The sequence below is a fragment of the Microcaecilia unicolor genome, chromosome 3 (genome assembly GCF_901765095.1).
Source record: "Microcaecilia unicolor chromosome 3, aMicUni1.1, whole genome shotgun sequence".
NCBI lineage: Eukaryota > Metazoa > Chordata > Amphibia > Gymnophiona > Siphonopidae > Microcaecilia > Microcaecilia unicolor.
In genome coordinates this window covers 324,486,414-324,510,935 of record NC_044033.1, presented here as the reverse complement: position 1 = coordinate 324,510,935, position 24,522 = coordinate 324,486,414, and the positions used below count along the sequence as shown (strand labels likewise).

Sequence of the window (24,522 nt, the reverse complement as noted above, 5' to 3'; positions counted from 1 at the left end):
AATTGGCACCAATTTGAATTTGCGCACACATTTTGCTGTGTGCTATTCTATAACAATGTGCACCCAAATCCCATAGCACGCAACCCAAAAGTAGACATGGCCATGGTGGGTCCATGGGCAGGTCAGAGACATTCCTAACATTTGTGCACATTGTTGCAGAATACCGGGGGGGGGGGGGGTGTAGGAGGGGATGTGTATCCAAATTGAGCGCTAAGAATTACACCTGGTTTTAGCAGGTGTGAGTCCTGACAATCAAATTTTTGCATCAAATTAGTCACTTAATGCTATTCTATAACATGCACTCGTCTTTGAATGCAGTAAGTGCAAAGCCTGTCTCCATAGCGTCCCACAGCTGAATCCAGAGACGAGTGGGTTATGTCCCCCTACCAGAAGGTGGAGATAGAGAGAACTTCAGAGATCCACTATATGTGGTTATGTGCAGCCATCTTAGTCTCAGTATTCTCACTATCTCAGCAGGTGGTTATCCTGTGCAGCTCTGGTTTGGTGCTGGCTCCTAGCCTGTTCCCTCAGGCTTAGTTGATCTGGGGGTTATGGCATGGCGCTGCCGTGATGGCCTATTGGAGTACACCAGGTGCCCCCCCCCCCAACCTCTCTGTTCTCCTCAGGGGCTCCTGTGTTCTCCTCCTCTTTAAAAAACAAAAACAGGAAAACGCCACCCTTGACTGTGAATCTGTCTGCTTCCTTCCTGTAAGGTTTGTTATACTTTTCTAATCTTTGCTAGCTGGGGCTCTCCCTGTAGCCTTGTCTGCTATTTTTAGCTTCCCTTCTGTGGAGGCACAGGCGGTATGGCTTTCCCTCTGGGTTTTCTCTTGGTAGCGATTCGGGGAGGCCCTTCTGTCAGCGGCGGTAGTTCTTAACATTCCCGCACTCTAACGGCCCTTCTTGGGTGTTTGGGGAAATGTCTCCAGAACAGGAGAACTATTTTTTTCCTGGTGGGGGCAGTTGGTAGCCGTAGAACCTTGGTACCTGGCAGGATGGTATGCCAAGGACAGTTTTGTTTGTGGTACTGCGCTGTTTGTGGGCAGGTTTCTCTCTGCTGTTTTGGCAAGCCACATTTCTCTCTCTACCGCCCTACACAGGCTAGATGTTACTACAGTCTTCGATGTGCGGATAGGAAGATTTGGTGGTGCTGGGTTGTGAGGGGAGCGCGCTTGTCTTTTGGCGGGCTCCGTAACGGTGGCTCACTGCCAGCCGCCATCTTGTTGGTTCTTCTTGCTTGTTCGGCACAGGTGGTAGCCATAGCCGGAGTTCCTCCAGGTCGCGAGTGAGGCTTGCAGGGTTGCTGTGTTTCTCACTGCCACAGATAACCAGTTCCTGAGTGACTTGAGGTAATTTTTATTCCCTTTGGCTGTGGCCTTTTGGCTTTCAGCTATGCACAGTGCGCTGCACCGGGGCACTCGGCTCTGTTTTTGTTTCTTCCGTACTTCAGAGGGCACTTTTGCATGTGCTGTAGCAGGCCTCTTAGATGTTGGGGATGGGTCTCCTGCCATTCCCTGTCTGGGGGGCAGCGCTTCCTGGTCCCTAGCTAATTCTGCAGGCAGGGGTGTTGTGAGGAATGCATCCTGGTTTTGGGTTTCTCTGCTTTCGCCTCTACCCTGTTTGGATTCTTTTATTGAAGTGTAGGGCTTTTCCATAGGGTCTGGCGTTCCTGGTATTTTCCTTGGCCCCTTGCTCTCGGGGACAGGTACTCTCTCTTTCCTGGGGTCAGTAGGGCAGGTCTCAGTGCCCGTGCTGTTGCATTGCCAGTGCTGACTTGCAAATTCTGGTTAATGGGCACTTAGCCACTTGGAGTCTCATGTTTTTGTTTTGTACACTTGGTTTTTGGCACGTCTTCCTATATGCGTTGTTTGAGTGTTTTTAAGCTATGTTTCCTATGCCCTGCAAGGGGTTTTTGGTTGGGCCCTTTACCTTGCGGCTCCAGGTGGTGCAGTTTCTTAGGGGCTGTGCAGGCTTCCTTGGGGGGCTCTAGTCTGCGCTGATTTTGTTCCTCAGGGGTTTGGATTTCTTAGGGATGCAGTTGCGTTCCCTTGGCTGCTGGTGACAGCATCTTACTTCCCTGGGTTTCAACAGGCTTTGGTCTGTCGGTGCTCCTTATCCTGGGGCAGGTCATCCTGGTAGTGCCATCTGCCACCTTTCAGGTAGTCTGTTTTGTACATGGTATGCCATGGCTGAGTTGTCTCCAGGAGTCTCCAGCTTCCTTGGTCACCTCGGTGGGTGGCGTCCTGGTGTACTCCACGGGGACAGCATTGTTTTATGGGGCGTAGTAGCCCTAGCTGTGCTTGTTCGCCTCCCTGTGCGCTGATGGTTCTGCCAGACTCCGTCTTTGATCATGGAGACTTGCGCCTCCTCGTCTTGTGCCATGTTTGAACGTCACCTTATTTCTTGCTCCTTTGTGGCCGGTAAGCCGTGCTCTGTCTTTGGATGTCAAGCCTCGCCCAGGCTTGGACGGCGGGCCTTGCCCAGTCTTTGCACTTCTATCCTCACCCAGTCTTTGGAAGTCCAGTGGTAGTCGGGCCCTGTCTCGTTTTTGGATGTTGGGCCCAGCCCAGTTTTTCCATGTCAGGCCTGGCCCCTGACTTTGATTTTCGGACCTCGCCCCTGTCTTTGGACATTGGGACATTGCCCCCGTCCTTGGACTCGGGCATTAACTCTGTTTTTGGACGTCGGGCCTTGCCTCGTCTCGGGGCTTGCCCCATATTTGGACATCGGGACTGGCTACTGGCTCATTTTGGCAGGTTGCAATGGCGCTGTGTCCTGGGAGTCTAGTTTTTCTATCTCTCGAGTTTTCCGCTCTTCCTGGTTTTGTGCCTTGTTCGGTCTCTACCTGGTTGGCCAGCCTTTGGTTCTGTTTCTCACCTGGATCTATTATTGGCTGTTCAGCATGGCTCCTGTGTCGGGACTAGCTCTTCGCTGGCGAGTGGGCCTTGCCTTCTTGCCAGACATTGCACTGGAAGCCGCCTATGGCGTTGGTTTTGGTTGTGGCTCGTGGGCCTTTGGTCCTCGTGGAGAGTCGGACTGTGGGTTCTCTCCCTGCATTTGTGTGATTGATGTCCTCGGTTATACCTCTGGGGAGTGACCTGGGCATTTTGTCAAGCTCTCGATAGTGCTGTTCCTCCGGATGATTCAATCCACAGTTCCGGCTGCTGTTCCTGATATAGTAGTGAGTGGCTGCGACAGTAGTTGCTCCTGTTGTTCAGATGGGACCGGTCTTGGGCTCTAGGGCCTTCCGGTTCTTGTCTTTTTTTTTGTCTGTCATAGCTTCTTCCTTTTCGGGATGAGGCATTGATAGAGGCCATCAGAGGCCGGCCTTTCTTCCGCAGCTTTGAGATCTGCAATGCTCTCAACTCGGGAGTTTGGGTTGCCTTCTGAGCTGGTTGTCACATGTTCTTGGTCCTTGACTTGAGGTATCGAGTCTTGCGGCTTACAGAGCCTTCTTTCAATCAGTGGCTGGATTGGGTTCCCTTCTCATGCCTGTTGTTGAATTTCCCCTTTTTCCTTATAGAAGATGTTTTTTGGCTCATTTTGAAGGTGGCAAGCCCTCTTGGGGTCTTGTCTTTATCCGATTCCTGTCTCTGGGTCCAGTTCCAACAAGGACATTCGGGCTTTGGCCTGTCTTGGAGATCCCACCCTACTTGGGGACTGCTTTTGTACATCCCGCTCGTCTCTGGATTGATCTGTGGGATGCTATGGAAGGTAAAATTAGTTATTACCTGATAATTTTCTTTCCATTAGTCCCAACAGATCAATTTAGAGGCCCACCCTTTCCTGTTATTGGCTGAGTGTTTCTTGCTGTTTATGGAGGGATATTTTCTTCCTGTTTTTGGTTCCTTTAGGTTCCGTCATTTTTCTGCTTGTCCAACAAGATGTGTGTCAAAGAATAAAGATAGTGGAGAACCAACTTGCTTCAATTTGTCGCTATGGCAGTTTCCCTCCCACTGTAGCGGTGGAGGAGGAGCCTTCATGGGCTTTGTAAAGGCAGGAGAGGTCTTATATGTTGGATTTCTTTTCTTCTGCTTCCGCTGCTTTGGTATCAACAATACTGAGACTAAGATGGCTGCACATGTCCACATATAGTGAATCTCTGAAGTTCTCTCTATCTCTACCTGCTGATAGACCCATCAACTCCACTATTTTCATAATCATTTAAACATTATACGTATCCACTTCTATATATCCTAATTACTGTTTATTGAATACCACATTCTCACTCATGAACAATAGATCTCACATATACCATCAAACCTCCTGCAGTCTTCAATCATATGAACTGTGAAATACAAAAATGGCCCACAAAAATGTAGTCCACACTGCCTGTCTGATCCAACCTATGGATCAGGGCATAATAGCCAATTTCAAACAACATTATCGGGCTCTTGTGCTATGTCGTCTGATGAGCGTTATGGATGTCCAGACTGGCAAGGATAAATGTGCTGTTGAACTGGCTTGTAATCTATCACTGTTGGATTCCCTACATATGCAGAAAGAAGCCTGGAATCATGTTACACAGGCAACCATTGTGAACTGCTACAATTGGGCAAGCTTTGTTAAGGATGTGGCGAGGGATGAAACAGATGCAGCTGATGCAAACGCATCAGATGAACAGGCTATTGACATCCCAGCAGGTGTTACTGAGGAGGAGTTTCATCACTATGTAGCTGTTGATTACTATGTACAAACAGCTGACAACAGCACTGATGTCGAGATATGCGTCTACATGCAGGCAACGGCTGATGATGAAATGAGCAGCGAGGCACATGCTGATGAAATTCAATAACCTCCTGTCACTTTTGCAAGAGCGCTGGAGAGTCTCAACACCATTCGGTCCTATCTGGAGGCCACTAGATGTCAGTGCTATGACAGTTTTTATCGTCTGACAGACATAGAGGCATATTTTCAAAGCACTTTGGGAGGCTAAGTTCCATAGGTTTCTATGGAACTTTGGGAGGCTAAGTGCTTTGAAAATGAGCTTGCTAGTCTATGGAACTCACAGACACAAGCGTGTACAGAGGACTATGACTGATTACTTCAAGTAAGCCTAACATCGGTTAACGGAGACTGTATAACGTCAGTTAACGGAGACTATATACTGTACATATAATAAACAGTACTGTACATATGTTTATCAGATGTCAAGCTTCTTTGGGTCACAACGGTTAAGTGCATGCTCCGGTTAACTGCATGTATTTCTTTGGTCCCAGACCCTTGCACTTAAGCGGATTGCACTGTGTATATATATATATATATATATATATATATATATATATATATAAAACCAATCTGAAGAGACATGAATGGGTAATTCAAAAAGCATTCCTAATATATAAATACATACCAGCTATACATATATGTTATAACTTGACATACTTAGAAGTTCTCATAATTTATGAAAAAATAGTCACATAAGGATACAAAACATAAATAATAATAATAAATAAAGAATGATAATAATCAACTGAAACACCATAAAAATAAATTACTTCATAACAGGGCAGGAGAGAAAACATTACATTTAAAATGCAAATGAAATCTATAAAATACAGCTTAGAAACAAAAACAAAACATACCACCATGAAATAATACTACCTAGCTTACTGCAAGAGTTTGCAGAATTCTTTGTAAAGCATTTACGAGCCTCCCAATAAGAGGGCTAGTTTATAAATAAAGACACTGTGAATAAATAGTATAAAAAATGAGATAAATGTTCAATAAAAGACGAAGAATGTGTCCAATCTATATAAATAAATCTCACCTGAAACATTCTGAAGTTCTGAAGCTCACTCTGTGGCAGGGACACTCACTGTCACTCATGCACCACTCACTCTCACCCATAGACCCGCCCTCAACCACGCCCCTTCTGCACATAATTCGCAACCCCAACGTTCTAAATGAAGCTGCCACTTCCGTTTTTGAGGTGGCAGAGACCAAAATTTTTCCCCATGAGTGTCTGCCCCGCCCTCGTGTCCGAACGTTATGCCGTCGAGGGCGGGGCTATGACACTCAACGAATCCCCAGTTCCACCGCCCTCCAACGCTCCACCCCCCCCACGAACACCGACAAACAGCGACCTACGCAGACCCTCCATCCCCCCCAGACACAGCGACAAACAGCGACCTACGCAGGGGGAGGAGTGCCGTCCGAACAGCTGATCCGCCGCCATCCCCACGCTGCCGCCCTACAAAAAATGAGCCACCTGCGCCCTCCCGACGCTGCCGCCCTCCGCAAAACAGCTGACCACCGACGCTGCCCTCCTGCGCCCTCCCGACCCTACCATCCAAACACCTGGCCACACTGCCGCGATCCCCAAGTTCCCACCCTCCAAAAAAAAAAACAACGGGACGCCGGACGAGCAGGAGGTAAAACAGCTCAGTGCTAGCAGTCAGGGGGAGGAGTCGAGAATAACGTCGATCAAGTCCCACGAAGGGGTGCAGGAGCACTACGAGGTGCAGTAGTAGTAGTGGGGAGAGAGGCAGGGGGGGAGGCCCCTTGGCAGCCAGGCAAGCAGTACGAGGTGGGGAGAGAGGCAGGGGGGGGAGGCCCCTTGGCAGCCAGGCATGCAGGTAAACATCAGTGCTAGCAGGCAGGGGAAGGAGTACCCAATAACGCCGATCAAGTGGCAGGGAAAGCTGCAGGAGGAGTACGAGGTGGGGAGAGAGGCAGAGGGATGGAAGCCCCTTTGCAGGCAGGCTGCCAGGCACTGGCACGCACTCTCATTCCCACACACACACACCCACTCTCTCTCTCACAAACACACTCGCACACACTAACTCTCTCTGTCTGTCACAAAGACACACTTGCATCTGGCAGGCAGGGAAGAGGGAGGGAAGGGGGCACCCTGGCACACACTCTCATTCCCACACACACACACTATCTCTCTCACAAACACACACACTTGCTACCACCTGTTTCATCACACACACACTCTCTCACACACAAACACTGACACACTCTTTCTCTCTCTCTCTCTCTCTCTCTCTGACACACACACTCCATCTCTCACACACACTCTTTCTCAAACATACACTCTGAGGAAAACCTTGCTAGCGCCCGTTTCATTTCTCACAGAAACGGGCCTTTTTTACTAGTATATCATAAAAGCTTAAACTTATTAATACCTATATTGGCATACCAAATAGCCCAAAGTGGTAGTAACAAAAAGTGATGACATATATTACTGGGTATATATAAATCCTCCATATTAAGTGATTAAAAATATAAAACATGCGTTATTCTCAAGCATCTTAAATAAAACCACACACCTGGCATTGTGATGACAACATTGAGTGAAGAAAACTTAATCTACCATATTCAGTGATCAAAAATAAGAAAAATGCATTCATTTAAACAACATCTTAATATGGGACCACTCAATAGCACTCTACATTAACTTACTGCTGCATTAAAATCCCGCTGATAATACCAAAATATATACTCTCAGGGCTATCATCTTAAGAAATCAAGGATCAGTCTAAAGGGCAACATGTTAATAGCGGCAATCTAACATCTTGTCCCAGTCATGATGAAAAACTTGCCGTATGAGATAGATAAATGCCTTCATCCAGTGGATGCGAGAAACGCTATCAAAAATCCCGCTAGAGCAGAAAAGTGGGACATGTGCATTAAGCCGTTAAATGGAAAAAAAAGGACCAGTCACGTCAGTAATGACGTGATGATATACATAGCTGATAAATGACTATAGCGCATTAAAGTTGCTTCGTGCTTTGACAAACCTCACATAGTGTTAAAAAGAAACCCTTTGCATTATCAAATTATGCCCTCTGCTCACCTCCTAGGATTAAAAAAAAAAAATCTAATGCGTAACTTTACATAAAACCAGGGCTTTTTTTGAGAGGGTACTTGGGGGTACTGAGTACCGGCACCTTTTCCATTATCTGCTAAAATTGACCCATGTTCCCCAAGTTTTAATGAAAGAGCTCAGGCCCTACACACAAATTCTGCCTTGTTATAGATTCTGTGACTGGTTGCAGGTGGCCTTGCTATGGGGTGGGTCACTCAATGATCACCCCACCCCTGAAGGGTGGCCTGACATTTGAATACTGGCACCTTTTTCGCTAGAAAAAATGCACTGCATAAAATGATATAAGCAAGGTGAAGCAACACATGATATGTTACTCTATGCTGTTCAAAAGTCTTTCTAGTGCTATATGATCAACATAGAGAATGTTGACAAATAAATGCTCTACATATATGACACTATATACATGTATTCTTTATAAATCAACCTAATAAATACAACCATTATTTAAAAAGACAACCTCTTTCAAAATCCAAAAAGAACATGTTTGTTACAAAATATAAACTGTAATGTGGTGGTCAAAATAAATATATTGAGAGCATAGTTTTATTTAGAGCAGCTCTGTTTACCTCGTGCCTGAGAAGGTGTTAGCTAAGAAGACAAATCTGAACACAAAGGAAAGTGCTGCTTGGAAAGACAATTGCCCAAGTTAACTCTTGAACTAGGAGAGACTTGTGAAAATAAAAATGGACTACAATATTCAAAAGATATGAGCAAATATCCCAATAAATAAAATGTTTTAATTGGCCAGAACCAAAACTTCAATAAAACAAGGACATGTTGGATTACAGGTCAAAATCCCCAACCAACATTGATTCCGAATTTGTTAGGTCAGTGATTCCCAAACCTGCTCCTGGAGGCCCCCCAGCCAGTCAGGTTTTCGGGATATCTGCAATTCATATTCAAGAAAGAGATCTACATACAGTGGAGGCAGTGCATGCAAATCTCTCATGAATATTCATTGTGGATATCCCGAAAACCTGACTGGCTGTGGTGCCTCCAGGGCCAGGTTTGGGAACCACTGTATTAGGTAAAGATATTCCGTCAGTTACTAAACTTAAATATTTAGGAGTTAATGGTAGGCTTTCAACTAACATTTAATGATCATGTATCAGAAATTATGAAAAGGCTTCTATACACTGAAATTACTTCAATAAAATACTATTTTGATGAAAAAACATTGCATACTTTACTACATGCTTTACTAGTGTCTAGAATACTAGATTTACACTACTGTAGTGTTAGCTGGAACTTCTAGTCTCAACTTAAAAAGGCTGCAAACACTACAAAATGCAGCAATAAGATGGTTAGGAAGTGGCAGATTTTATGATCATGTCACCCTCTTTTATTTGAAGTATCACTGGCTGCCCGTGTCATATAGAATCACAAGAGTCTATTATGGACAATCTCCTGGATATTTACATTCTGTGACTCTCCCACATACACCAATCAGAATTCATGCTCATTACAAGATAATAGGATGGTAAATACCGAGTTTGAAGAGAGCTAGATGGGTGTCTACCCAGTGTAAGGCCTTTTTTGTGGTGTGGAATAATCTGCCACCCTCTCTAAGGGCAGAAGCAAATTATATATAGGTTTAGGACCCTGTTTACTATGCCGCACTGTAGACACTTACACTTTTTAGCGTGCATGCTAATGCTAGAGACACCCATAGGAATATAGTGGGTGTCTCTTTTGTTTCCACGTGCTAAACAGGTAGCGTGCCTACAGCACGGCTTAGTAAACATGACCTTAAGGTCATGTTGAAAACTTGTTTTTAAACAAGCCTTTGATACTGACTTAGAACAGAAGGATAAGATATACTGTATTAATAGGATTTGCTACCTTTTCTCAGAACACATGTTCAGCAAAGTTTGATATATGTATGCATTGTTCCTATTTATGATTTTATATATAAATATGTAATGTTTTTTCTTTGATAATAACCTGTATACCACTTTGTTTAATAAAATTTAGGTGATATAAAAATTGTTATTAAACATAATCAGAGCCTAAGTGAAATTCGGGTATTTTGGGGGTGTTCCACAGCATAGACACACAGAAAATTTCTAACAGTGACACTTCAGTGCCTGGCTCCGATACTGGAACTCTGTGATGGTGCTATATTGGCAATCATTCTTTTGGACTATTGAACTTTTATCCAGAATTGTCCATTGATTTGAATAGTTTGACTCCTGAAGCAGGCACCCTTAGTGTTGAATCTGTGTTGTATATTTTAATAAACAATTGCCCTTGTGTTAGAATCTGTTTTTTTTTTCCTTGGCTTGGCTGATGCGTTTAGGGTTCTCTCTTTTTTTCATGAGTATAACAATAACCCGGATGATGTAGTTCCAGTTTCCTAACCCAAATCTACTTTGCTTGACTCTTTTAACAGATACCGAATCAGTATGGGCAGCAAGGTGTAAGTGGCTACTGCCAACAGGGCCAACAGCCATATTACAATCAGCAGCTGCAGCCTCCTCAACCACCACCCCAGGCACAGTACCTGTCGCAGGCGCAGCAGCGGTATCAGCCCCAGCAGGTAAGCATAATCATTCAGAGCTCTGTACTTAGGTTGCCATTATCAAAACATTTTAGGGTGATAAATATGTTTTTACTCATACTGTGAAAAACTGAGCAAGCAAGATTTCTGAAGTGAAAAAAAAAACTTTAGAAAACCTGCACATCTGGTATCTACTTAGATTCTTAGGCTAATGGGCAGAATTGAAAATAAATATGTTTTGAAAATGTGCTTTGCTCTCTTTTGAAGGAATAAAAGTACAGCCAATCTAGGATCAACCAGAGAGGAGGAGTTATTAATCTGATGATACATCATTTTTCAAATACTCTTTTCTGCAGTGTTAGAGTTATGAATTTGTAGAAGTCTTCTAATTGATTAAATTTATATCTTTGCATGATTAGCATGGTTGGATTTCTACCCATAAGTGGCTTTCTATCAACGTCAGCCAGCTACCAACATTATTTAATATAAACTGTACATATCTAGAGTTAATAACTATGAATAGATGAGAATCTGTTGAGAGAGAGTAATTTATCGGAATACAATATATTATTAAGATTCTTCTAAACTTATCTAAGATAATCAAATTTGTTTTTTATAATTGGAGAATTGAAGCTGTTTTCTTTAAAGCATGTCCCTTGCACAGAGGATATATGTGCAAAAGAAGGCCAGATTGGCCTTTTGCAGTACATTAAGCCCCTCTGTTGTGGGAGCTATGTATAGAGAAATAATTTTATGTTAAACAATTTTTATTGAAAGAAGGATAAAGCAAGCTTCACATAATCAAACTAAATGTAATTTCTGATAACATTATAAACACAGTCTTAAGCATCCCTTAGATAAGTACATAAGTATTGCCATACTGGGAAAGACCAAAGGTCTATCAAGCCCAGCATCCTGTTTCCAACAGTGGCCAATCCAGGTCACATATACCTGGCAAGATCCCAAAAAGAACAAAACATTTTATACTGCTTATCCCAGAAATAGTGGATTTTCCCCAAGTCCAATTTAATAATGGTCTATGGACTTTTTCTTTAGGAAGCCGTCCAAACCTTTTTAAAACTCTGCTAAGCTAACCGCCTTTACCGCATTCTCTGGCAACGAATTCCTTGTTCCTCCTTCCAAGCATAATTTGGGAAGCAGTCCACAAGATACAATAAATTGGCAAGGGATCTTGGTTCATATAAACTCCTCTTACCCAAATACACACTCTTCAATCCACCCTCACAGTTTACTGTATCATCCCACCTACCTCCCTAACCCCCCCTTTCCCTTTTATATGGCACAAAAGGTGTACAGTCATCCCGTTAAATATTATCACAGTGTGTTCAAAACCAACCTCCTGGCTCTGGGAGGACTAATTGACCACTGGTTGTTGTTTTTAGTAAGCTTGGTAGCTAGGGATTCTCATTTGTGAGAATTATAGGCCTGCTTCTCCTCCGAGAAAGCGAAGGTACATAACCTGTAGCAGGTATTCGTCAAGGATAGCAGGCCTTATATTCTCACATACCCACCCACCTCCCCTTGGAGTTGTCTCCTTTTTATTATGTTTTATATTGTACCACTGGTCCTGCGCTCTCATGGTGGACGGGAAGGCACTTGCGCATGCGCGATGTAGCGAATTTTGCACTCAAAGACCTATTTTAAAGCTTGTTACAAGCTCTGAACTGGAAACATGGACCCACGTTACACATTTGTGAGACTATAAGGCCTGCTGCCCTCAGAGAATACCTGCTACAGGTAAGTACCTTCACTTTAGTGTGCATTAAATGATATGACACCTATTAAATTCCTAGGGTCTTCTTATTTAGTGCATGCTAAATTTGTTAGCACATCTTAGTAAAAGTATTCTTAAATGTGATGAAGCCCATTCTATTCCCATGGTCGCCTTCACATTCAGCATGTCGCTAATGGTAGTATAGCTTTGTAAATGGAGCCCCATATGATGCACTCTGTCTCCTTGGTTCTGCTAGGTGTTTAACATGTACAGTATTTTAAATCATGATTATATATTGCTTTGATATTGCTTGTTGAAAAGCAGTATATCAAAGTGAATACAGTCTGTATAATAGCTTAATTCCCTTTCTATTTATAGCTGCCATCTGTTTACTATAAAATCATTTTTCTTTTGGCACATATTTCTTTTTTCCTTATCTTTGTAAGACTGTTCAAAGCCTGTTTATCACAAACTTTCCTCTTTTTCTTTCCTATCGTTCATCTTTTACTTTCCTTTAATCAGATTTCCAAACATGATCAATCGACCAAAACAGCTATTCGTTCTACTCTTAATTCTCTCATCAACATTGGCTTTGGCTTCATGGATTCTGTTTTCATTTTCCTCAACCTCTTCTTAGCATTTAGCAATCTTAATGATATCTTTTTCCTCATCTACTGTTCTGTCACTGAATTGCAGACTCCGTGTATGTTTGGTTCTCTCAATCTTTCAGTTTTTGTGAATAACTCAGATTTATTTTCTTACCTTTCCCTTAGTCAATGGTCTTCTGTGCTCAGTGGTTAATTCATTTAGTTTTACTAATTTTCTAAATTTTCTTTTATCATTGATTGACTTTTTACATTGATCTCATGCTTACAAAACCATATTGTATATTTGCCTTCCTGTCACCACTCCTATCTACCCCTGGATCTGTGCCTTCCTCATAACTATGAGTGGAGGATTAGCCTAGTGGTTAGTGCAGAGGACTTTGATTCTGGGGAACTGGGTTCGATTCCCACTGCAGCTCCTTGTGACTCTGTGCATGTCACTTAACCATCCATTGCCCCATGTACAAATAATTACCTGTATATACTATGTAAACTGCTTTGAATATAGTTGCAAAAACCACAGAAAGGTGGTATATCAAGTCCCTTTCCCTTGTCATCACTAAAGCTGGAAAGAACTAAGCTTCTGCATTTCACCTCATATCAATTTCTTGAATCTCTTCACACTCCTTCCACTTATCTCTACATCACTTGCTAATGTCTCTTGTACTTCACAAAGATGTAATTTGATCGATTTATTTCAGATATCTGCTACCCTTTTTTTTTAACTGACAAATGAACATTCATAGCGCAAAAGCAAGAAACCTTTGTTATCCTGCTAGACCAGTTTAGATTAGTGGGTTGTGCACCTCAGCCAGCAGATGGAGGCAACAACACTTAACTTCCAGTGATATCACTATTAGTAATTGACCTTGCCAGTATTCTCTGCCTCCTGCAGTTGATTGCTGTGTGGTCAATGCAGCAGAATTTTTGGGTGCCTGACTTCCTGAGGTGAAGGTGGCCCAGAAGTTGAGATGCAGTGCCTTGGTCAGGGCTATTAGGGACCAGTCTACAGACCTTTATCTAGAACCAGTGGGGAAATACCTGCCAGGGCTCTGTCTCTCCTCACTTGTCCTTTGAGGTCAAGTGAATGGAGATGCTTTTGGCCCTGTGGGGGTGGTAAGTAGAGACCTGTGTGTGGTTCATAAGCACATAAGCATCGCCAAGCTGGGACAGACCAAGGGTCCATCGAGCCCAGCACCCTGCCACCGACAGCGGCCAAAAGAACAAGCAATTTGTCCCGCCCATCTTAGAAATACTGTATTATTCCCTCGTCCATTCAATAACATTTTATGGCTTTTTCTTTCCTCCAGGAAGCCGTCCAACCCTTTTTTGAAGTCCACTAAGTTAACCGCCTTAACCACCTTTTCCGGCAGCAAATTCCAGAGTTTAACTACGCGTTGAGTGAAGAAACATTTCATCCGATTCGTTTTAAATTTACCACGCTGCAGCTTCATCGCATGCCCCCTTGTCCTAGTATTTTTGGAAAGCGTAAACAGACGCTCCATGTCGACCCGTTCCATTCCACTCATTATCTTATAGACCTATCATATCTCCCCTCAGCCGCCTTTTCTCCAAGCTGAAGAGCCCCAGCCTCTTCAGCCTATCCTGATAGGGAAGTCGTCCCATCCCCTGTATCATCTTTGTCGCCCTTCTCTGCACCTTTTCCAATTCCACTATGTCTTTTTTGAGGTGCGGCGACTAGAATTGAACACAATACCCTTCTGTTGTATTCATCAAGTCTTAGTATAATGGCAGCTAGGTTTGAGACATGATATCCTGAGCTATAATTTACTGACAAGAAACAGAGAGAAAAGGAAGGTGAGGGGCAAAGTAGCTCTTTATAGTAAGAACACAAGAGTAGGTACAAAAAAACAGGGCAAACAGGAAGAAGCTGGACTACTGTGAGTTGCGCTGGAGAAACCTAAGAGAAATTTTGTATACATTAGAGTATTACCTCCAACAAGGTTTGACATAAAAGGAATGCCTTACTTGGATTCTGAGAGCTGAAGTGTTTAGAAGAACCTTTGTCAGCAATAAAATCGAGCATGAAGGAAACAACAAATCTTTGTATAAGGTAGCAGCTCAAATTGTGGTTATGAACCCCGAATGGAATCACTCCCTCATTTGGGGTTGTGACTATGGCCTGCATAAGATAATAGGACGATATAATATGGCCTGCGTGGTCACAGTGGAAAGCTGGCACTACAAGTCGGCCTGGAGAAGAGGTAAAGCTAGGATCACATGATTTAATGGGGCTTTGGTTGGGAAAAATTAGGGAAGCACAGGTGTATTAAGCCTTAGGAATTAATGAGTGCAAAAACAGGCAGAGCATCTCTCTGGCTTTGCTTAGAGAGGTAGCTCAGTTTCTAAAGAGGGTGATACATCTGCACACCCCTCTTTGTCCTTCCTTTCTTTCTTGGGACCTCAGTCTGGTCCTCTGGGTGCTGTCTGAGGCCCCATTTTAGCTCCTGTGGTTGCCTTCCAGCAAGGATTTTATCCTCAAGATGGTGTTTTTGGTGGCCATCACCTCTGCTAAGAGGGTTTCTGAATTTCAGGTCCCGTTATGTCGGGATCCCTATCTCTCCTCGGAGGATTCCATGGCCTTGCACATGGTACCATCCTTTCTTCCAAAGGTGGTGTTTCCCATTTCGTGTGAATCAAGTAGTTTGTTTGCCTTCCATGATGGCGCAGGGGTCATCGCCAGAGTGTCGGAGGCTTTACAGGCTGGATATCTGGAGTACGATGCTCAGGTACCTCAAAGAAACGAATGGGTTTCGTCTCGCGGACTTCCTCTTTATACTTTTCCATGGTCTTTGAAGGCCTCCATTGCAAGGTGGATTAAGGCAGCTATTGAGTCCACTTACTTTGGCAAGAATCATTCAGTGCCTCAGGGACTCAAAGCTCACTCTACTAGGGCTCAGGCCACTTCTGGGGTGGCGGCCCGGGTTTACCCCTGAGGAGATCTGCAGGGTGGCGACTTGGTCGTCGCTTCATTCCTTTGCTAAATACTACAGATTGGACGAGCTGGCTAGAGTTGTAATTCAGGGGGCCTTGTCTTCCCTTGCCTCGGTACATCCTACTAGTTCAGAACAGTGGAGCTGACACTAAGAAAGGAGAAATTGCCTTACCTGATCATTTTCTTTTCTTTAGTCAGTGACACTGTTCTGAAGTCCCACCATTGGAAGACCTCAGCCCCAGGATTCTGGGTGTGCTCTGTGCTTGCTTTTCTGTGCTTCCAAAAAGAAAAAAAAGCAGCAACAACATTTTGTGATTGGACCTTCTGCTGCTTGGGCAGATGCATGCTGGATTGTTCCTTGGAGCACCTCTGCTTATGTTGGTCATTGGCAGAATTCAGTTTTCTCCACCTCCACCTACTGGTGGAAAGGGATAACACTCATTGGTTCAGAAAATTATCAGGTAACATATAATTTCTCCATCTTGAATGCATTCTTTTGCTCAGTATTCACAAAAGGGAAGGTAATGGACTATAGTAAAGTGGAAAAAAATATTGACAAATGTGAAATGATTATAAACCAATTTACAGAGGAAGGCGTACTTCAAGTACTTCGGCAAATGAGGGTGGATAAGGTCATAGAACTCAATTATATACACCCCGGGATACTAAATGAGCTCAAATATATACTGTCAGCACCCCTCACAGCTCTATTCATCTTGTCTTTGAAGATGAGGGAGGTTCCAAGGGACTGAAAGAGCAGATGTGATCCCAGATAGGCAAAGAGGGAGACAGGGAGAAAACACACAACTACAGACTGGTTAGTTTTGCCAATTACTGATGTTAAAACTATGCAGGCGCTCCTACAGAAAAAGATAATGGAAACCTTGTACTGGGCACCAAGCATGGTTGTATAAGAGAAGGTCATGCTTGACAAAACTTGATGGAGTTTTCTAATGTGCTAACAGAAGTGGTGGGTTAGGGAAGTGTGGTAGAATTTGCTCATCAGAACTTCACTGAAGAGTTTTGATACTGTTTCTCATAAGCATGCTGAAAGGCATGAGTTTGGGTCAAAGGGTTGTAAATTGGATGAGGCAATAACTGAGGAGCAGAAATGTGCACTATTGTATTGTGGTACTTATATTCTGCTTTTAATCAATAGGATGCAGGGCAGATTACATAAAAGAACAGCTTCACATTAGAAAGAACTAACAGAAGTAAAAAACATATTTAGAATGTTTAGAAATATGCATAGATCCCACAACTTAACACAGCAATAAATTACAACAGTTGGTTTGAAAACATGTATTTTTTTTTTGTTACATTTGTACCCCGCGCTTTCCCACTCATGGCAGGCTCAATGTGGCAGGCAATGGAGGGTTAAGTGACTTACCCAGAGTCACAAGGAGCTGCCTGTGCCGGGAATCAATCTCAGTTCCTCAGTTCCCCAGGACCAAGGTCCACCACCCTAACCACTAGGCCACTTCCTCCTTCTATGTTTTAAGCACCTTTCGAAAAAGAATATATGATGGTATTTGGCGAATCTGTACAGGAATTCCGTTCCAAATTTTAGCACTCTGATAGATAAATAAATGAATATACCCAAATAGAAGTGTAAGGATCCACCTAGACCCATTTTCATTGAAAGAAAATCTAAATTTAACCTTTGGGCACTTCTCAAAGTAGATCTATTAATTGTGAATATTAAGAGTTGCATTATATTTTCAGATCATACTCCATAAACACTCTTAGAAACCAAACAGGGCCCTCCAGTTACTTTGGCTTTAGTGTACAATTTTATGGGTGCATAATACAAAAACAACTTTTGCACACAGACTGTGGACAAAGCTTTGTGTAGACACCAGCGCACTGCACATTTAAATACATAAGTATTGCCATACTGGGACAGACTGAAGGTCCATCAAGTCCAGCATCCTGTTTCCAACAGTGGCAAATCCAGGTCACAAGTATCTGGCAAGATCCCCCAAAAAGTACAATACATTTTATGCTGCTTATTCTAGAAATAAGCAGTGAGTTTTCCCCAAGTCCATTTTAGTAATGGTCTATGGTCTTTTCCTTTAGGAAGCCATCCAAACCTTTTTTAAACCCCACAAAGCTAACTGCTTTTACTACATTCTCTGGCAACGAATTCCAGAGTTTAATTACACGTTGAGTGAAGAAGAATTTTCTCCGATTCGTTTTTGGAAGGAATAAACCATCGATTCATGTCTACCCATTCCACTCCACTCATTATTTTATAGACCTCTATCTTATCTCCCCTCAGCTATTTTTTCTCCAAGCTGAAGAGCCCTTGCCACTTTAGCCTTTCCTCACAGGGAAGTCGTCCCATCCCCTTTATCATTTTCGTCACCCTTCTTTGTACCTTTTCTAATGCCACTATATCTTTTTTGAGATGCGGCAACCAGAATTGAACACAATATTCGAGGTGCAGTCGCACCATGGAGCGATACGAAGGCGTTATAAGGTCCTCATTTTTGTTTTCCATTTATTCAGCACAAATACAAAGAAGTGTGCCAAAGACCGAAAGGCTGAACTTAACACCAGGTCTTCAGTACAAGGTCTGAGGAGGAGTAACTGCAACTTTTTTTCTGGGTTCTATGAAGAGCATGGCAAAAAAAAAAAAAGTACAAATAAAAAACTGGAACTGAGGGGAAGGTGTGCTAGAACAAGAGCAAAGTGCTGGTCTATTGAGAATTGCATGCACATGCCTGAGCATTAAAACTTGTGTCAGTAACCAAATGTGTATGTGTATACATCTGTACATGTGCTGTGATGCTGTTTTCTACATAAGTATTAGCATCACAAAAATTCTATGCACAGAATTACAATCCAGCAGATGCATGGATGTGTACCCATGCAAGTCCAGGTGCCTATTTCTTCAAAAGACATACCTGTCACTAGTGCAGACATGTTTGCAAATGTGTTTGCTGCACTGTTCCATGTCTGTAAACATTTTTTTCTACTTGTCTATTTGCATGTTATTTGGTTACTGCATTGGGGAACATTGGCACATTATCCTTCTGTTAGGAAGTCGTGTGCTAGGCAGCAGCGCATGGCTCTTGAGCAGGGACTGTCCTTCCCCATGTTTAAACTTGTGCAGCGCTGCGTAACCCTGGCAGCGCTATAGAAATACTAAGTAGTAGTAGTAGTAGCTTTAAAACATGGTCTCTGCATCATCCCCAGAGTAGTGATAACATGATCAGTAGGATTTCCTAGGGCTGAGTACTAGAACTGCTTCAGCAATAGAGTAGACACACCAGAAGAGGTAAGAGAAATGAGAGGGGACTTCAAAAAATGGAAGAATGCTCAAAGGTTTGGAAAATGAGATTGTGTTAAAAAATATAAAATCCTGCATTTGGGGACGCAGAACCATTGATTAAGTATCAGAAGGACAACAATTGGAAAACTGTTAGACGAGTAATCACATTGAGGGGCATTTTCGAAAGAAACATCTAAGTCGGAATTTGGATGTTTTACAAATTTGTTTCGAAAATACCAAGGACGTTCTTGGATTTGGACGTCTTTAATTTTCGGCGATTTTCAAAACCAAAGATGTCCAAGTCTAAAACGTCTAAATGCAAGCCATTTGGACGTGGGAGGAGCCAGCATTTCTAGTACACTAGTCCCCCTGACATGCCAGGACAGCAATTGGGCACCCTAGGGGGCACTGCGGTGGACTTCATAAAATGCTCCCAGGTACAAAGCTCCCTTACCTTGTGTGCTGAGCCCCCCAAATCCCACTACACCCAACTGTACACTACTACCATAGCCCTTACGGGTGAAAGGGGGGCACCTATATGTGGGTACAGAGGGTTTCTGGTGGGTTTTGGAGGGCTCGCTGTTTCCTCCACAAATGTAACAGGTAGGGGGGTATGGGCCTGGGTCCACCTGTCTGAAGTGCACTGCACCCACTAAAACTGCTCCAGGGACCTGCATGCGCTGTCATGGACCTGAGTATAACATCTGAGGCTGGCATAGAGGCTGGTACATAATATTTTTAATGATGTTTTTGAGGGTGGGAGGGGGTTAGTGACCACTGGGGGAGTAACTAGACGTCATCCCCGATTCCCTCCAGTGGTCATCTGGTCATTTTTGGCACCTTTTTGTGCCTTATTCGTAATAAAAACAGGTCCAGGTGAAAACGTCCAAGTTTTAGTCTTGGACGTCTCTGCTTTTTTCCATTATGGCTTAAAGACGTCCAAATCTTAGGAATACCCAAGTCCCGCCTTCACCACGCCTCTGCTACGCCCCCCCTCAGATTTGGACGTCCTTGCGACGGACTTCCGCTAGAGACATCCAAAATCGGGTTTTGATTATACCGATTTGGACGTCTCTGAGAGATGGACCTCCAAGTGACGATTTATGTCAAAAGATGGACGTCCATCTCTTTCGAAAATGAGCCTTATTGTATGACTGGAATAGACTAGGGTGGCTCAGAGAAGAGAACAGCTGCTAAAATACAAGATCTGTGATCTCTACAAAGAGAGGTTTAAGGTGCTCAAAATGTACTAATGTAATAAATGATGAGAGATAAAGACCTGTATGGTCCATCCAGTTTGTCCAACAAGGCAGTAAGAGTTGTAATGCTGATTTGTGCAGGTTAGACCTTTCTGTGCCCTAAGAGAAGTGTTAAAGGAGGCATGTTTGAAATTAAGTATTTGGCAAGCTCCAGTGAAATATGGGAAAGGGAGACTTCCATACAAGTAGAAATTAAAGGGCAAGGGAGAAAAGTATAAAGGAAATAGAGAAAGTACATTTTTAATTAAAGAATGGCTGATACCTGGAATATGCTACAGGAGAGGTAGTAGCAACCAAAACTATGATGGAATTTAAAAATGTTTGTTGTATGTGAGAGTGACAGAGCATAGTGATAAAAGACTGGTGAGGGGGTAACAGGAGGAAATGAAAGAGAATAAGCGTATGATGGAGAGTAAACTTGGGAAGATGGATGGAAGCAATAGGATAGATAGTGTTGGTTTCAGCAATGGGAATTTGTGTGACCATAAACCAGAGCTACTGAAAAGAGGAAACAGGGGGCCAAGATTCCTCTGGGCTCACCCTCGGGGGGGGGGGGGGGGGGGGGGGGGTGCTGACAAGGCTGAGTGGTCTTTTGCTTCTATGTGCCGCAGTACCGAGTGATCACGTTATTGCGTTAACTGTGTTCTGATGGCCACAGGTCCTCCTTCCTGCCTTGTGTGTACTTTCAGCTTCCACATAGTTGGGAGAGAATGCGTCAGGAAGAAGGACCTATGGTAGCAGAGCAGAGTTAACATGGGTCCCGGTACACAGGAGCAGGAGACAAATATTAAGTAAGTAAGCAGGGCATGGGTTCTGTGTGAGGCAGGGGACTCAGGGGGTGTTTGCCCCAGGCCCAGCTTTGTCTCTCAGTGACCCTGTCATAAACCTAAGGTCTTAGCTGATCAGAGAAGAAGAGTCTCAATCTCAACAGAGTGTATGGCCTAACTGATCTTTCTCTGTCATAGTTTTAATATGTTGTTTTTGGCTGCATGCTTCCTTTCTCTGCATGCATATTTTCTTGCTGACCTGGCAGTTTTGTCATGCTCCTTTGGACTTTCAGCTGAAATGGAACTAGGGATGTGATCTTGCATGGTGGGTCTTTCATGGTGAACTTTCATTGATTGCTACATGGGAACCTTTTCCCCTGTTGATATCCTGTCATCAAAGCAACAATTGTTGGTAGTGGCCATGAACCTGGAATCCTTTCGGAACCTTGCAGTTTTGTGCCCTACATCTGGTTGCCATATGTTACAGTTGCACAGTAACTAAAATCTTCCCCTCCCAGGAGCTGTGAAACCAGGTAATAAATACCTGAGCTGAAATTAAACTTGCGTTTCTTCTGCATGGTGGTGCATGGTGCTGTCCCATGCACACATTTTAATGTTGCAAATATTACTGTCATTGCCTCAGCAACTTTCTTAACTTTCACAATTCTAACTGATTAAATATTTACTCATGCCATGGTCTTATTTCGTCTAGGTTACTGGTCTTTTCTTGATGGCATCACCTTTCTCTGTAACTTAGACTAATCTCTGCCCTTTGTCTTGCTTCTTATTTTTAAGCTCAGACAACAATGTAAATATGAGTCCCATATTAATTCAGATTAAAATGTTACCTTTATGTTAGACTTTACCCCAGAATGTTCCAGATGAATACAGTACCATCTACTGATATACCACCAAAAGACTTTTGAAGCTTCTACAATTTTTTTCTGGTAGTGACTCTTCCTTCCCAACATCATTCTTAACTGGGAAGAAAATGTCCTCTGTACTCCTGCAGGAGCATATGCTTTTTTAAAACTCTTCTTACTGAACCAGCTCGATAGTTCTTCCTCTGCCAAAGCTTTGTGAGAAATCTGTTTCAGTTGAGGGACTTCTTTATGCCAAGAAGCTGTGAAATGCTGCTTTGCCATATTCCAGAGAGCAGAAGAAACTGGTTGCCAGCTTCTCTGCAACAGCCATCTTGTTTGTATGCTGTGGCTTTCTGTTCCACAGGACCTAAGTCAGGGATGTAGGAATTCACGCCTTGAGTGTTGCAAACAAGCCATTTTTTCAGGATACCCTAACGAATATGCTTGAGATGGATCTGCTTGCTTACTGCCTCCATTGTATGCAAATCTATCTCATGCATATCGAAGTGATACTTGGTTTTTTTTTGTTGTTTTCTTTCCTATCTGAATTATAGTTCCTGGATTCTTTTTTGAGTTTGATCAGGCTGTTTTGTTTTTACTGTAAACTGCTTTGATGGTTTGTCTATAAGGCAGTATATCAAATAAAGCTAAAACTTCAAACTTGAAAACAAGAGACAAAAGCAGTCAGGGTATGGAGTTTTCACCTTAATAGAAACTGCATGTCTTCAGATATGAGTGTTGTTACATTATGTTCTTGTATGACTGAGCTGGGGTTGACTGGTTTAGATAATTAATTCTTTCCTATGTATGAATGAGCTAGGGTTAACTGGTCAAGGTAGTTAATTCTTTCCTGTCCCAAATTAGCATTCTTTTCTTTCTTATTTTCTGTCTACTAGCAGATGGAGAATTTAAGTCGTTCTTTGTAAGTCGCCCCTAAGGGTATTATGCAGCCATGGAATGTTCAGTATATTCTTGGTCACCAAGTGGATGGTGGATGGATCATGCAGCTTCTCCTTGGTGCTTGTCTGGGAGCTCCTGGCCCAGTTTTCTTCTAGGTTACAGTTGAGCAGGGAGTTACTTCTGAATGGATTTGCTCATTTTGAGTTGAAGTTCCTGTCTGAGCTCAGATGACACCCAGTGGGGCTGGATCCCTCTCCTCACCGCCCCCACCCCCCAGTCATAATGGCTCTCTTTTCATCATCTATCCTGTCTTAATAGTGTTCAAAACCAGTGCATGGTGCAGACATCCAGTAGAGCAGTGGGGCACCCTAGGGGGCACTGCAGTGGACATAAAAGGTCACGGGTATACGTCTCACCATTATCCCCTTAAATTGTATGGTGAGCCCTCAAAAACCTACTGAAAACCTACTGTACACCACTACAATAGCCCTTATGCCTGCAGTTGTCACCTTTATGTTGGTACAGTAGGTTTTTGGTGGGTTTTGGAGGGTTTACACTTTCCACCACAAGTGTACCAGTTAGAGTAGGTTATGGGACTTTGTCCCCTTCTCTACAGTAAACTTCATCGACCGCTAGGTTACTCCAGGGACCCTACTTGCTGCTCGCTCTTGTAGAGGCTAGTACGTACTGTTTCTTTCACATCTTTGGGGGGTGAGAGAGGGTCAGTGACCACTGGTGGTGTAAGGGGGGTCATGTTTAATCCCTCCAGTGGTCGTCTCATCATTTAGAGCACCTTTTTCTGACTTAGGAATGATTGAAACAGGTCTAGACCAAAATGTCTATCTTTTAGACCTGGATGTTTTTGCTTTGTTCTATTATGGCATAAAAATGTCCAAGTTTTGGGAACACCCAAATCCCTACCCCAACATTGCACTTGTGGTTTGGATGCACTGTAGAGAAAAACATACTGAATCTGAATTTTGAAAATTGCGATTTGAATGTTTTTCTCCGAAAAATATCCAAATGCCACATTGCTATTTTTGAGACGTTTTTCTGTTTTGAAAATGAGCCCCATAATATTGCATTAAATTTCAACATGGACCTTTTATTCACAATTCAAACTTGTATTCTTTGTGCCTTGTTCTTGCCTTTTAGAACCATCTACCCCTCCTTGATCTGCATTTGCTCTCTCTGATTCGTCTCTCCATTTCCACCATTCTGTTGCCTTGCTGTCCACAGTTAATAATAAACTTTTCACTTTGTGTTATGATTGGAGATATGCAGAAAATTTGAGATTGAATTCAGGCACAAGTAACTTCACTTAGAATTTTCTTATTTATTCCTCAGATTTGCTTGGTGAAGTAATTAAAATGTTTCCCAGTAAGGGCTGGCCTGATAACAGTGATAATATGAACACTGGGGAGGGCTTGAGTTTATTTCCTGAGTCAGGTGTTGTACTGTTTGGGGTGATTGGAGATGCCATGGAGACAATGCTTAACAGTACCTGGGCATATGCAATGGCCATTAAACTTAGGGCCCATGATTAGCTCAGATGCATGAACTTCACTCCAGGACTTTTACTGCAGTGATTATTTTTAATTATTTTATTTTATTTATTGCATTTGTACCCCACATTATCCCACCTTTTTGCAGGCTCAATGTGGCTTACTGGGTGTTAATATGATATCATCATTACATAATCTTAGATACATTCGGTAATAGGCTGGAGGTAAAAGAATAATTAGTTAGAAGGTGTTAGGTAAGGTTGTGTGAGGGGTGTTTAAAGCATTTGGGTGGTGTAAGGAGTGATTTGTTTCATTAAG

General features: G+C 43.0%; 1 protein-coding gene across 2 annotated transcripts in view; it reads left to right on the top strand.

Annotated features, from left to right (window-relative positions):
* Window positions 1-24,522, top strand: part of LOC115466843 (AT-rich interactive domain-containing protein 1B-like) — a 1,026,314-nt gene that overhangs the window by 245,677 nt on the left and 756,115 nt on the right. For both annotated transcript variants that reach the window (XM_030198387.1, XM_030198389.1), the window contains exon 3: window positions 10,230-10,376. In XM_030198387.1, the coding sequence (XP_030054247.1) occupies window positions 10,230-10,376 (147 nt within the window). The remainder of the gene's footprint in view (window positions 1-10,229; window positions 10,377-24,522) is intronic.